The sequence below is a fragment of the Vulpes lagopus genome, chromosome 18 (assembly GCF_018345385.1).
Source record: "Vulpes lagopus strain Blue_001 chromosome 18, ASM1834538v1, whole genome shotgun sequence".
NCBI lineage: Eukaryota > Metazoa > Chordata > Mammalia > Carnivora > Canidae > Vulpes > Vulpes lagopus.
The window spans coordinates 16,140,940-16,155,945 of NC_054841.1; the positions used below are offsets into that span (position 1 = coordinate 16,140,940).

The 15,006-nt window shown below is 53.7% G+C and overlaps 1 protein-coding gene across 4 annotated transcripts in view; it reads right to left on the reverse strand.

Moving 5' to 3' along the window:
* Positions 1-3,987: 3,987 nt before the first annotated feature.
* The window catches only part of TOX2 (TOX high mobility group box family member 2), a 132,877-nt gene continuing 121,858 nt past the window's right edge, over positions 3,988-15,006 (reverse strand). For 3 of the 4 annotated variants that reach the window (XM_041732229.1, XM_041732227.1, XM_041732230.1), the window contains 4 exons: positions 11,810-12,049; positions 9,381-9,608; positions 8,864-8,944; positions 7,179-8,217 (listed from right to left, as the gene is read on the reverse strand). In XM_041732229.1, the coding sequence (XP_041588163.1) occupies positions 7,645-8,217; positions 8,864-8,944; positions 9,381-9,608; positions 11,810-12,049 (1,122 nt within the window). In that variant the 3' untranslated portion in view covers positions 7,179-7,644. Of the gene's footprint in view, positions 4,351-7,006; positions 7,138-7,178; positions 8,218-8,863; positions 8,945-9,380; positions 9,609-11,809; positions 12,050-15,006 lie in introns of those variants that run through there. The other variant, XM_041732228.1, reaches the window with a different exon arrangement.

Here is a 15,006-nt window from a genome sequence, read left to right on the forward strand (position 1 = left end):
CAGCCCGGCACCAGCATCTGAGCACCTGCACAGTGACTTGAGTCACGGAGCTGTCAGGTCCCAGAGGTTCATGTGACAGGGACAGGGCAAGTAAACACCCAAAGAACAAAAAGCAAAAACAAAAAATCATTTGAGGAAAACAAATACAGTTAAAGCACACAACTTGGCCCAGCAATAAACATTAGCTTACAACACGGCGCTACGGAAGCAGGGGACACTACCCCACAGTTACTACCGGCCCCTGGGAGGGCAGGGGAAGTGGGGGTGGCACATAGCCAGCAGGCAGCCAAGCCACACGGGCACATTGCACACACCCACACTGCACAAGCACACGTGTGCACATGCACACACACATTCACCTGCAGGCAGGCTGTGCCCTGTGCCCCATCTCCCTCCCCACCACCGTGCCCACTGCTTCTTCTGAGTGACTGCCCTTCCACATCCATGGGTTTGGGGTTATTCATTTGGGGCCATTTAGGGAGCAGAGCTGCATAATAACTGATGTGTTGGGCAATTTTTTAAAAGCCCCAGAACCTATAATTGCACTTCAGATTTTTTGCATGTGAATTCTTTCAGACTTCAAGAACATTTGATTCCTACATTAACTGATGCAGGGATACAGCATTTGTGTGAATGAGTGTGGGCAGTTTTGGTTCTGCGTGTGTATGTACGTGATGGTCATGTGTATGCAAGATGCATTTCTGTGTCTAGTGGGTGCGTGAAAGGGGGATGTCTGTGTGCATGTGCACTGTGGTCTTGTGTATATGAATGTAGCGTGCCTATGTTTGTGTGCGTGTGGTATATCATTGCATGGTATGTGTGCACACACAGCACACATGTAGGCACGGGCATTGCATGCATGTGGTATGTGATGTGTATGGTATGCATGCCCCTGGGCTATGCACTGTGTACCGTGAATATGTGTGTGCATGTGCACACGTGTGCTTGTGTGGTGTGGGTGTGTGCAATGTGCCCATGTGTGAGTTTGCTGTGTGTGAGCATGTCTGTGTGATGGGTGTGCATGCATCTGTATGTGTTTTGGGCACAGTGCACATGTGTGTACTCCCCTACATGCACACCAGCTACACGCAGCACACGCACATAACATTTATCTTGTACTCACCAAGCACACCATGCACAGACATGCACACTGCAGATTCAGAGATGCACAGCACACATACGCACCCCTCGCCGACCCTACACACAAAACACACATGGGTACGTTACCCACTCTCACACCACCTCCTCGTGCAGAGTACACAGTACACCCAGACAGCACACTCAGACACACAGCACCCCCAAGCAGCCCCACCACACAGGGGGCCGAGGCTGGCCCAGACCCAGGACGTGGCTGCAGAGGTCAGGGGCTTGAGAACATGAACTGTGCACGCGGGTCACCTTGAAACTGAGAACAACTGTCCCTGCTCCTGACTCAGAGATCCCCATGCAGCCGTGTGGACTCAGCCTCAGCATTTTCCAGAGAAAGAATTCTCCAAAATTCTTGATGAGACGATCACAGAACCCCTGGGGGCCCTGGATCAGGAAAGCACAGCTCTCTAGAACGATGTGTCAGTCCTCCGGTGCAGTCCTGGTCACTGGACGGGGCAAGGCCAAACATCGCCTCACCCCCAGAAGGCTCTGTGGACCCCAGTTAGGTGGGGGGCCCCACCTCTGCATTCCCCTGGCCCCCTCGCCCTTTGCGGACTTGTCACCTAGTATAGTTTTATATTTTCATGATTTATAATATAAACTAATTTTATAAGTAAATATTGTTTTCCTTCTCTGCCTGCCCAACTAAACAGTAAGCTCCTAGGGGTGTAAGATTCTCCTAGCACCCCCGGGGCCCAGCTGGGGCAGGGAGTAACTGCTCCCCTGATTGTATTCTTGCCAATGAACACTGGGGTTTCAGCAGTGTGGACTCCTAAGAGTAACTGAAAGGCCCCTCCAGGTCGTGTTGCCCATCTTCCAAGCTACTGGGGAGCCTCCTATGAGCCCTCCAGGGAGCGAAGAGCGTTGGACAATCTTGGGGCCAGCCGGCTCTTCCTTCTGGGGTCCAGGCCGGGCCTCCGCCAGGATTCCAGTGTGTCTGTGGGAGGAGGTGAGAGGCGGAGGAGTCGGAGCGGGTGCATGGCCCTGGGAAGGGTCAGCGCCATGGACAGCGGTGGGCTGCAGCGGCTGCAGATCCCTACAGGGCCAGGGGCACCGCTCTGGGGGCCAGGCAATGACAGGAGGCCTCCAAGTGTGGCGGGTCCAGACCACAGACCGGCCTAGGCAGATTGGGGGTGCCACCTGACAACCCCTGACACCTGCAGGCAGGGCATTTAGACTCTGCTTGGACATCTGTGAGTGGCCTATGCAGTGGAGAAGCAGCCTTGGCCTGTGGGCACCTCCAAGGGGCGGTGCCTGCGGTTCTCTGCTCAGGGGCGAGAACCTGCCAGGCTGGCACGCATTATTTTGGGTTGTCTGCATAGATCCCAAGGATGCCGTTTTCTCAAATGCAGAAACAAGAGTCGAATATTAAACTAAGTCATCACCATGTTACTGACAAGCTCCACACAGGAAAGGAAATTGTAACCACATGAAATATTTATGCTTCACACTGCAATGATGCTACTGGCAGGGCAGCGTGGTGTTTGGTTGTTGGTCTGGTTTTCTTTTTCCAAAGTGGATTACACAATGCCCTCCAGTGAGGAAAGTGCTCATAGAGAGATTGCGCCCCAGCCCTGGGGCTGTTGTCTGGGAGAGGGGAGGTTTGGCATCACAGGGGGAGAGGCTCTGAGAGCAGCCGGAGGGGGGCAGGGGGGAAGCTCCTCCGTCGGGGGGTCGCAGGCCCTCACCTCAAAACAGCCATGTCACGAGGCCCAACGGGGGCAGCTCCCCAATGCTCCTCCATACCAAGAAAGTGTTATTTTTCCAGAAACAGGTAAAATAGTCACATTATTATTATTATTATTATTATTAAAGTATTACCACCTCACATCTGTTAGGAAATGTGGGTTAGAGTCCCTTGTCTGGGCTGCCCCTTACACGCAGGTTTGGAGAAGCACCCGGCCCCCCAGGGCTCCCCAAACCCACCTCTCGCCTCTACCAGGCGGGGAGCCTGCCCCCTGCACAGCCGCCGCTCTATCCCCATAACCCCTGAGCATCTCCAGGACAGCACGTGTTGTCGCCATTGTCGCCCTGCTTCTGGAGACGGCCACGCTGAGGCCAGGGCGGCCCGGAGGTCCAGGCAGGGTCTTCTAGGAGGGTAACCCGAATCCCAAGGACACTAAGGGCTCTGTCCAGGCAGACCTGCCACCAAACGCCACATCGGAAGGCCTGGGTCTGGCTTGCCAAGCACACAAAGAGGCAAATTTTCAACTTTTCAGGATTTTATTATAAAGAAACTGAGAGAAGCACTGGGCACCGGGATGGATACCTGCCAGGGCCAGGAAACAGCTGCAAACAACTTTAAGGACCAAAACCCAAACCAAACCCCAAACCACACACACTTTATGATGAACTGCATTTCTGTTCTCAGCTTTTCTTCATAAATAGACAAAGTCGTTGTTGGCAATTTTAAATAGACGGACACAGGGTTTGATTTAAAAAAAAAAAAAAGTGCAACGTTTCCAAGTGTGGCTCGACGTTGTCCGGCTCTCGCTGTACAGGGGAGGAAACAGTTTGGCGGCTGCTTTTGTGCACATCTCCCTCAAGAGAAAACTTTAAAAAAAAATGTGCTAATAAGGGGTCATATAAAATTCTTTCACCTTAAAGGAAACTACGCCCCTCCCCCACAAAATCATCTTACAGATGCCGCAGCACGGTTCTAAAACACTTAGTCAACTACTTACACGGAGCCAACAGTTTAGAGGTTTCATAATCTTTGTTCACACTGTAAAACCGCATTTGCACATCGTTGGCCGGGGGCCCGGGCCCATGCATCTGGGGGGGATTCTGTTGGAAGGTGCCCCCCCCCCCCCCCGGGACAGCCCATGAGAGCGGGGCCAGGCCTGAAGTCCAGACGCAGAGTACGGTGTGCAGGGCGGGGAGCAGGGTCCGTGGGCCCTGGAGCAAGCAGGTCAGGGGGCAGAAGGTTCCCGCAGGTTCTTTGGGCTGGCGGCGTGGTGGGCGGTGGACTGCCTCTGCGGGGTCTGGCGGGAGGCTGAGCAAGAGACTCGGCCCTGGGGCGGTGTCCTCGGTGTGCCACTGGGTGTGCCACTGCGCTCTCCTCCCGGTGGTCCTGCTGCCTGCCCACTCCCCTCCTGCTGCGAGCCCCCAGGCTCTCAGCAGTGCCCCTCCAGCAAGCCTCGGGGAGGAGAGGGGAGGCGGGATTAGGTGAGGTAGAGCGATTTATCCCTGGGGAGCAGGCTGGGGAGAGAGGAGGAGGGGTCAGAGCCACAGGAGCCCAGCCAGGCGCCCTCAGCCCTCAGGGGCCTGGACACACGGGCTGGGGGGTGGGGTGGGCACCAGGCCACCTGCTCACTCGCTGTCACCCCCAACCTGGATGTGCTGGCTGCCCCTCTGAGGACGAGTGAGGGCACCCTAGTCCGTCCCCAGGGGGCCACCAGGCAGAACCCAACTCCCCTCCTGGAATCCCGGCTGGGGGAAGGCGGCTGCAGAGAAGCCCATCCCAACCCCACGAGGGCCCTCAGGGCGTTCTTAGTCAGTGGTTCATTTGTAAACTTGACCCAGAAACGGAGCAGGGCAGGTGCCTTGCGTGTTTTTATAATAGGGTGCTCCAGATGCCTGGGTGGCTCAGTGGTTGAGCACCTGCCTTTGGCTCAGGTCGTGATCCTGGGGTCCTGGGATCGAGTCCTGCATGGGTGGGGCTCCCCACAGGGAGCCTGTTTTTCCCTCTGCCTATGTCTCTCTCTGTGTGTGTGTCTCTCATGAATAAATAAATAAGATCTTAAAAAAATAAAAATAAAACAGGGAGCTCATCGAGAGCCAGGGGGACCCTGAGGGTGTTCTGCAAGTGAAGTAAGGCCAAGAAAGATGAGTATGAGTGTCAGATGGTCTCACTTACATATAGAATTTTTTTAAAAGATTTTATTTATTTATTGAGGAGAGACAAAGAGAGAGGCAGAGACACAGGCAGAGGGAGAAGCAGGCTCCCCACGGAAAGCTTGATGCCAAGACCCCAGGATCACGACCTGAGCCAAAGGCAGATGCTCAGCCACGGAGCCACCCAGGCGTCCCTACGTGTGGAACCTAAGCAAACCCCAAATCAAGCTGACAGATACAGAGAACAGAATGATGGTTGCGGGAGGCGGGCGATGGGCAAGATGGGCAAAGGGTCAAAAGGTATAAACTTCCAGTTACAAGATGAGTAAGTCTTGGGGATCCCATGGGCAGCATGGGGACTGCAGTTAATAATACTGAATTTTTAAAGTTTCTGTATTTGAAAGTTGCTGAGAGAGTAGATCTTAAAAGTTCTCCCGCGACAAGAAAAATTTGATGAGTGGCCACGATGTTAACTAGACTCACCGTGGTGATCACCCCCCAACACACACGAGCCTACTGCAGGGCGTTTGTACACCTGCCACGAATATACCAGTTATAGCTCCATTTAAAAAACCAAGTTAAGTAGGGCACTGCTGTGGTCTGCCCTCTATGTTGGGAGAAGCCTGGACACACTCGTCAATAGCCATTAAGGAGCCCCCCATCCCCACACTCCGACCCCATTAAGGGAGCCTGTGGCAGGGGGCCGGGTGGGAGGGCCTGCACCTGTCCCGGGGTGGGGAAGGGAGCTGCAGTGAGTAGAGTTGGTCCGCCCAGGTGGACTCTGTCCCGGGCAGGCCCATCAGCAGTGGGGCATGTGCCCTGTCTGCCCTCTCACTAGGGGGCTTGGCGGGGTGAGGAGCAGAAAGGCCAAGAGCCAGGACTTGGGACAGCTAGAGCCCGCAGCCACCTGCCACCTGTCCACCACACATCACGGTCCCCCCTTCCTGGGTGTGGAGTGCTGCTGGGACCACCTACCCTGGGGGTGGCCATGGGGCTGGTTCTGGCCAGGGGAATGGGAGTCAGGGTTGGCGGGTAAAGGAACAGGGTGCCCTCTCCACCCCATTTCCCTCTCTGCCAGCTGAAATGAGAGGTCACCATCTCTTGGAGCAGAAAGAGCTTCTAGAGAAGGTGCAGTTGGCGTGGCGTTGAAAGGCTAAGAGGCTAAGGGCACAGATGGGAGTGGACGTCCGCAGCATGAGGTCCACATATGGACCAGGGAGGAGCCAAGTAGTCCTGGGGGTTTGTGTGTCAGAGGGGGTGCTGGGCTGCAGCAGAGGCTGGGGATACCAGTGAGGCCTGTGACTCCTGGTGTTGGCTAGTTGGCCCCTCCTCCTAGGGTACGGTGGACACCGCAGGGGCCTCCCCCACACCCCCTGTCCCGCCCTGCCAGCTGCCTCTGCTCCAGGGAGCTGCCCAGGCTGGAGGGGAGCTGCTGTGCCAAGGGGCCATGCTGCCTGGAGCAGCCTGCAGCCAGTGGCTGACTGCCACGGGGTGCACAGAGCACTAACCCCAAGGTGGGACCGAATCTGTGGTTGATTTGTGCCCCAGAGCTCTGGGTGGGGTCAGGCTGACGTGAATCTCGGGTCACAGCACACCGTCGCCTGGCTCCTTTCCTGGCCTGTCCTGCCTCCCTGCCTCCCTCCCTTCTGCAAGCTCTCTCTCAGCATCATCAGGGGCACCCAAATCCTGCTGCCCAGGCCCTGCTTCTAGGGGAGCCTGAGCGAAGACCAATGACCCATCGTGAGTGTCCCACAGGAGCCATGGGGAGAAAACCCCTGGATGGAAGGAGATAAGCAAGCCTAAAGCTGAGCCCATTTCCCAAGTGGGCACCGGGCCTTGGCGTCAGACCAGCTGAGTCCTTCCGGAGTCCTGCTCTGCTCTGCGTCTTCTTGTGAAGACCACCAGCAGCACCCACCAGGTGCTCTCGCCGGCCGGCCTTTCCCTATCCCTTGGCAGCCCTTGCCCCTCTTCCACGGGCGGCCTGGGGGGGTGAGGGGCCGGGGGCCGTGGGAGGACCCACCTGCATGTGCTGACGCCACACTCCGCGCTGGGGTAACTGCTGTCCCAGTCTCCGCCGCCGCTTGGGGGGTTGGATGGGCCGGGTGAGCGGGATCCGGAACCGCTGGGGAACTCGGAGATGTGAGGGAAGTCCTGGGGGGGGGGGCGATAAGCAAAGGCAGGATGAGGGGGTGCACAGCTTGGGCAGCGAGTGGGGGGCGGGAACTCTGCCCAAGGGAGTCATGGAGACACTTCCTCTGGCCTCTGCCTCTCTGCCTGCCATGCTTCCTCCTCCCTAGCAGAGAACCTTTTAGAAAATCCAACCCTCCTCTAGCTGTGTCCGGCGGCGGGGCGGGGCGGTGAAGGGCTCTGCTTTCGGGGCCTTTCCTTTTCTGGCCTCAGGTTCCCAGTCTGTAAAATGGAGTTACTGAGCTGAGCCACGCGAGTCTCGTAACAGTGTCTGTGGAACAATCAGTGGGGTCGGGCCTGGAAGGCTTTGGGGAGAGCCAGGGGCCAGGGCTGATCTCAGAGGCTGCACCGCCTCAGCCCCTGGGGCCAGAGAGCAGAGATGGACAGAGGATAAGAGAGGGAAGGCCTGAGATACCCTAAGACTCTGAAGACCCTGGGAGCTTGTCACCTGTTCACTGCAGCCCGTACATCTCATGGAAGGTGTACTCTACCCATTACATAGATGTGGTGACTGAGGCTGAGAGAGGTGAGGTGCCAAGGCTGCGGTGACACTGCTGGCGAGGGACAGGGCTGGTATCTGCAGTTCCAAGCCTCCTCCCTTCCCCACTGGGGGTCCTGAAGGGCACGTTCCTCCCGGGCCCCACTTACCTGTGGCCCTGGAGGCGAGGGGCTCATGGCCAGCTGCACCTGCAGCGCCATGGGAGTGGGCAGGACCGGAGCCTGGGGGGCTGGAGACATGCTGAGAGGCGGGCTGAGGAGGGCGCCCTGGGCATGGGGCGGCAGTGGCAGCTGCTGGTGCAGCGGGGGGCTGAGCGGGAAGGAGGGTGGCGGCGGAGGGGACGTGCTGAGGCCTGGCAGCAGTGACTTGGAGCCCAGCGTCCGGGCCAGGCTGGCGGGAGAAGCCCCACTGCGGAAGGCCTGCAGGTCCGACGGCGTCAGGAACGAGGCCAGGCCTGGCATGGCGTACATGGGCTGCTTGGGCGGCAGCATTTTGGCCGGGGGGTTCGCCTGAGTGCCCTTGGTCTCACCCTGCTCTGGGGAGCTCTGCAAGGACACAGACACTAGTCACTCTGGGGAAGACGGATAAGCCAGGACTTGGGCAGTGAGACCAGCTGGGTCTGCAACCCACTGACCTGGCCCCTGGCTGACTCTCTCTGGCCCCTTGGCAGGGAGCTCCGGGCACCCAGAGGTAATCCCGGGTCCACCATGCACTTGGCTCTGACCATCCAACCACCTCCTGCGCTAACTCCTGGAAGCCCACGCTCCTCAGCCTGGCCCTGCGGCCGGCGTCATCCAGCCAGCCAGCCTCTATGCTGCTCTCCAGCGTCTATGCTTTTGCACGTCCCATTCCCTCAACTTGGAATGCCCTCCTGCTTGGCCCTTTGTGGACCCACATGCCGGGTCCTCTGTGACAACTTCCAAATCATGCCCCTACCCTCACCATTTCAGGCAAGTTACTTAACCCCTCTGAATGCTGGGTTCTTGTTGAAAGAATTAAATGAGATGGAATGCACATAAAGTGCCCAGCGTGAGCGTGGCACACAGTAGGTTTCCGGGGGCAGTGACCACACTGGTTTTATCCGTCCTTTCCAGGAACTACGGCATTGACCATTCCTGCGGCTTTGGTTCTTGCTCTATCCCTCGAGCAGCACCCCCTTTATCAGGGTGGGCCTATGCGCCAGGGTGTTACCTTGGAGACGAGGCTAGCCCTGTAGGCCGCCAGAGCCTTCAGATATTCCTTCTTTGCCGCTTCCGTCTTTCTCTTGTAGGCCTGAAAGACCCAAGACATGGGCCACGTTGGGGAGAGGTCAGGTGATTGGCCCGAGGTCCCAGTAGCTGGCATTTGCCTCTGAGCTGGTTCTGTTCCCCGTTCTCCCTGGACGCCCTTGAGAGGGGCTGTGGGCACACGGTCGGCGGGAGAGGAAGCTCTGGCCTGGACTCCAGGCTTGCACAGTGAGAGGGCCGAGACGGGCAGAGATGCTTATTCTCACTTAATAGATAAACCTGGAACAGTTAAGCCACTAGCGAATGCAGCTGGCAAACAGCAGAACTGGAAGGGACCCAGCCTCCCAGCTTACAGGTAGGCAAACTGAGTCCAGGAAAGAGCTCTGCAGGAGGCTTTTCCTGATTTCAGACATTCCAAGTCTGTCACGGGCACCAGGGCCTCACAGCCCTGGGGTGTGGCCCTTAAAGGGACAAGGACTCACCTGCTTCTGCTCCTCCCCTAAACTGTCCCACATGGAGGCCACGATTTTGGACACATCCCCAAAGGTGGCACTGGGGTTCTGTCCTTTGATGGCAGCCTGAGTGTCTCTGAAGAAGAGCGCATAGGCTGACACAGGCTTCTGAGGCTCGTTGGGGTCCTTCTTCTTCTTCTTCTTTGGGTTCTTGGTCTTTTTCCCTGGGTCAGTTGAGGGTCTCTTCTCTCCCGACATCTGCGCGGGTGAGAAGGGTCAGGAGAGCAGGGGCCCAGGCTCCCCACCCCAGCGTGAGGCAGAGGGGACCCTCCTCAGCAGCACCACCACCTCCCGTCTGGCTCTTTGCACATGCAGGTAACACCAGACTGATGCCACCTGGGGCCCGAGCCCAATGCGGGACTTGATTCCAGGACCCCAGGATCATGACCTGAGCTGAAGGCTCAACCATGGAGCCACGCAGGTGCCCCACCTTTGAGGCTTTTAATCTTTCCTAGTGGGTGGAAGTCATTTGCGTCTCTACAGGGAAAAATTAATTGGCTTTATAATCAGACAAAAATCGTTTACATCTCTACTACTTCTTTCCCAAGGTAACATCTACCTTTACAGAGTGGAAAATCCTCTGATCGATCGCGAGTAATGAATCACAACAGTGGTCCATTCTCCCAGAGAAGCTGGTGATTCTTGCATGAGCCTGTACATAATGCTGTGGTATATGCCACCGAAAGCATGTGCAGCCCTGGTTCTGTGCCTATTTCCGAGTCTGGGGTATACAAATTTTTCTTAACAATTCTTTCTGGTGATCACAAATAATCCCCAAAGATGATCATCACAAAATACCAGTGTCTTCTACCGATTTTCAGGTGTGCAACTTGGGGCAAGGGGCTTAGTGCCCGGGGCCCTGTGAGATGGCTGGAAGGGAAAGAGGTTATGTGGCTCCGTGGGTGTGGCCTCGCTCTGGACCCCTGGCCTCAGGAGCATGCAGACTCCAGGACTGCAATCCTGTGAGTGTGCCACTCGGGGACGGTGGGATGGGAACAGTGTACCTCAGTGGGTCACTGACAGGACCCTAGGCCACACGGGCACCAGGAACTGAGGTCAAAGTGACAGTGAGGACTGTCCCTCTCTGCACCAAGCAGACGAAGCTTGACGCCAGGAATCGACAGGGAAGCCGCAGGCCACTGGGTAAGATTCAGGGGTCCGTGTCTGAGGGACAGTGCGGGGAAGCCTGTAGTGATGCTGGAGCTGTTCCTGACTCTCACTGCAGCCAGCGTGCCATAACCTCTCTGGGCCTTGGGTTTCCCACCAGCCAATTGGAGATGACAGTGGCACTGACCACACAGGGATCCCATGGATTAATACTGGTCATGTGCTCAGAACAGTATTTGGCCCCAATGGTGTCTGTTAAATAAAAAATTAAGTAAAAACTGCTCCTGCCTGGCCTACTATAGAGACCAAGGTATCCTAAGGATGAAGTGAGACTAAATCCAGCCTAGGCAGGTAGTCAGGGATCTCTGCTAGGTGGCCTGGCACCATAGTCACTGCCCCTCGTGTCTACAGGGCCACCGCGTGGGAAGGGGTGAGAGCCCTTAGAGAGAAGAAAGGGAGGTGGGGGGAGTGGGGGGGATCAGGTTTAGACTCTGGAAGATTCCCAGTGGGCGCTTCCATCCCTGGGCCTCTCAGGGCTTCTATTCTTTGTCCCCGTGAAATAAGATGCTTTCCAACATCCAGGGAGACTTGTCAGTGCAAAGAAAGGACAAGCCTGGATGGCTGGCGACTTCTCACCCCTGACATGTTCTGAAGAGGCAGGACCACCCTCGACTCCAGGGATGCTGGCGGGGGGCTGGGGGGGGGAGCATGTCCCCAGAGGCAGGGAGGAGGTTCAGTTTTAGAGCCTTATCCTGTGGTCAGTACTGCCTAGGGATGTCCTCTGCTGAGCCACACATCTTTGTCAGAACATCTTCTCCTAAGAGGCTAAAGCAGCCATAAGGTGTCACCATGTGGATCTTGCCAATGCCGTCAACGTCCCAGAAATGACCCACTGGCCATTCAGGAATAAGACTTCACCACATCTTCGCTGAATTCTCTCATCAGCCCCCTCGCCACTAGTTAGCATTGTCTCTGCTTTCCACACGAGGCCACGGGAGCAGAGGGGCACGGCCGGGCAAGGACGCTCGGCACACTTAGCAGCCAAGGCCAGACGCCCCAGATTCCCCGCAGTGCCACCTCCAGTGACCAGGGGCGCCAGCCAGTGGCCCCTGTCCTATCTGCTGACTTTCTTCCTCCACGTCTTCCAGCAAAGGACACAGCTGAACTCTGTGCAGCTGAACAGCTGAACTCAGCTGCAGCCTGGTCTCAAGGTGGGTGATGCCCATTTCCACGCGGGGCCCACCCACCTGTTGAGGAGGCATCGTAGGGCCCTGCGTGTTCACCCCACCTACCTTGAAGTGCGCTTCTGATTCCTCCTCCTGAGTTGAACTGGAGGGGGAGGGTGTCGCTGACTTGCTCCCCGGGGGTGACGGGGAGCTGTGGGGGATGCCGCTCCGGATGCCCATTTGGGAGATGAGCTGGGATTGGCTGAGGGCACTCATGTGGCTGGCCAGCATCGCAGGGCGGCCCAGCAGGGGCCCCGGCCGGCCAGAGTCGTAGGCAGCAACCTCCGAGTGGACCATCTCCTGGATCTAAGGGAGGAGGACGGGGCGCCGGGAGTGAGTTCGAAAGGGCCTGCAGGCCACCAGCACATCTGCACTGAGGGACTCAGAGGAGGCCCATGCAGATGAGAGGGGGTGACCAGCCCTCCCCAGGCCCCGCAGAGGTGAGTGCCGCCCTTCCACTCTGATACCTGAGAGATTCCTGCGACCTGGGGCCTGCCCACGGCTCCTGGACAGTTTGCCTTCTGCGACACTCCCCCCTGGACGGACAATCAGCAGTTCAGCCCCTGCCAGGGAGCTCCCGCCCGCAGTGCATGGACCATTTTATGACCTTGAATCTTCCCTCTTCGAAGCTGCCTGCATTTTGAATCCTGGTTCAGCCACTTTTAGAAGTGTCTGGGTGACTCTGGCTAAAGTTACTTAACCTCTCTGTGCCTCAGTTTCTTCATCTGAAGAAGGCAGATAATAACTAAACCTGCTTTTGAGGACTGGTTAGGATGAAATGTGCCTGGCACCTGGTAAGCCATATATTGGGTTTGTTAAAAGTGTAGTATAAGTAAATCCCTTAATAAAGCTACGTACTTGTCCCCTAAGTAATTTTCTTATTAAATGTTCCCTGTGATATTTCTAACTGGTTATTTTTGGAATATCAGAAAGCTATTGTTTTTTACATACAGGCATTGCTCACAGGAAACACATATGTGGAACAGTGTGTCCTTTCCACTTAAATATTTTAAATACATACACACACACACTGTGGAGTGAGGCATACCAGTTTGCATACTCTTATAATTATTTTTATTGCCTTTGCATCTGTGCTTATTTCCCCTTTGTAATTTCCGATGCCAAGTTACTGTGTTTTCCTCCCACGTTTTCTTCATTAGGCAAGCTCATGGATTTTCCCATTTATTCTGTGGGAGTTTTTTTTTTTCTCCTCAAAAGAATCAAATTTCAAATTCATCATTTCCTGTTTTCTAATTCCTTAATATCTAATCATCTGTATCTTTATTAATTACTTCCTCCGATTTAAAGATATGTGACTGTTGCTCCCCCTCCCCATTTTGGTCACATTTCTAATTCATTATTTCCATTCTCAATGTTTAGAAATATGCTTAATGCCATGAAGTAGCCTTGGGGCATAACTTCGACATTCTCATAGATTCACCATATACGATTTTCCTGAATGTTCTTTTCTCTGTGTTTATTTTCTATTTCAGTTTTATTTTTTAAGATTTATTTATTTATTTATTTATTTATTTATTTATTTTTCATGAGACACAGAGAGAGAGAGAGAGAGAGAGAGAGAGAGAGGCAGAGACACAGGCAGAGGGAGAAGCAGGCTCCATGCAGGGAGCCCGTAGGACTCAATCCTGGGTCTCCAGGATCACGACCCGGGCTGAAGGCGGCGCCAAACCGCTGATCCACCCGGGCTGCCCTCTATTTCAGTTTTAATTCCTTTTTTCTAAATCTAAGAGTTGTTTTAAAAAAAGTTTTGGAAAAAAAAGTTTTGAAATTTCTAAGAGGTTCATGTTTTTTTTATGTGTGCAACTAATTTCTAGTAACACAAGTGAATCAAAGGACATGGTCTGTACTATTTGCACTTTTGAGACTTTGGTAAGGTTCCCTTTGGAAGGAAATATGTTTATACTTCGTATCTGTTCCATAGCGCTCAGGCACAGATTAACCTTCTCCATTAGTGGCGATATAATTTTGATTCCTTATTTTTTTGCCACTTTTAAGTTGCCTACAACTTTTCTGCATCCATCACAACCCTCCTTTGACACTTAAAGTGTTTTGCTTGGGGAATTTGATGTTGGTTTTTATTGCAAAAAGAAAACTGCCAATTATGTCTTCACCATGGATTGAATGTTAATATTATTATAAAGCACCTCCCTTTTGCCTTCAATTAGTGAAGTCTGATCGGATTATCGCCATCTTTACCTCGATTTGTATTTGTGTGAATTTGTCTGGTGTGTCCTCAGTTCTGAGGAACTTTCTTTTTTAGGTTTTCTCTTCACTTCCTTTTTTGGGGGGTTATCTTTGGCAAATGCTGGCATTTGTGTTATGTGCTTCTTGAAAGACTTATTTTCACAATACTTTCCATGGCTATTTTGGTTTCCATACTCTCTTGAGTTACATATATATACATATACCTTTTAAACTGCCTACTTCATCCAAATGTTAAAACTAATAGCATATATCTAGGATAATATTATATTTTTAACCTGCTCTATGCTTTCTCGTAAATTGCCAATTGCAATATTGTGAATGCCTGTTGCTAAAATTTTCCCTCTCAAAGGTTTATATGTTTTAACTATCTACCCAAAGAACCAGTTCTTACATTAAAAAAAATCAGGGGCGCCTGGGTGGCTCAGTCGGTTAAGCCTTTGGATCAGATCATGATCTCAGGGGTCTCAGGGGTCCTGCTTCTCCCTCTCCCTCTGCCACTCCTCCTACTTGTGCTCACGTTTTGTCAAATAAATAAATGAATAAAATCTTTAAAAAAAATCAGTTTGACAAGTGTTCTGATAATTAAATTTTGCTTTTTCTAGTCTATAAATGTTGACCTCAGGTAACATAAGTGGCTTTTTCCAAATTAAATAATTTATTTATACTTTCACATTTTCTATTCTAATAGTATTACTATTGAGGGCAGGGGTTCAAACATTTCTCCCATTTGCTGAGAAATCTGGCAATGCCTAGAGACATTTCTGGCTTGCACAACTGGTGTGTGTGTGTGGAGGTGGTGCTATTAGCATCTAGTGGATAGAAGTCAGGGATGCTGCTAGATGTCCTACAATGTATAGAATGCCCCTATACACACACACACACACACACACACACATCACACCCCCCACACATCCACATACTACACATACCACCCCACACACACTCACAGACCACACACACCCTCCACATACCACACACACACCAACACAAACATACCACACATACACCACACATCACACACCCCACACACAATACAC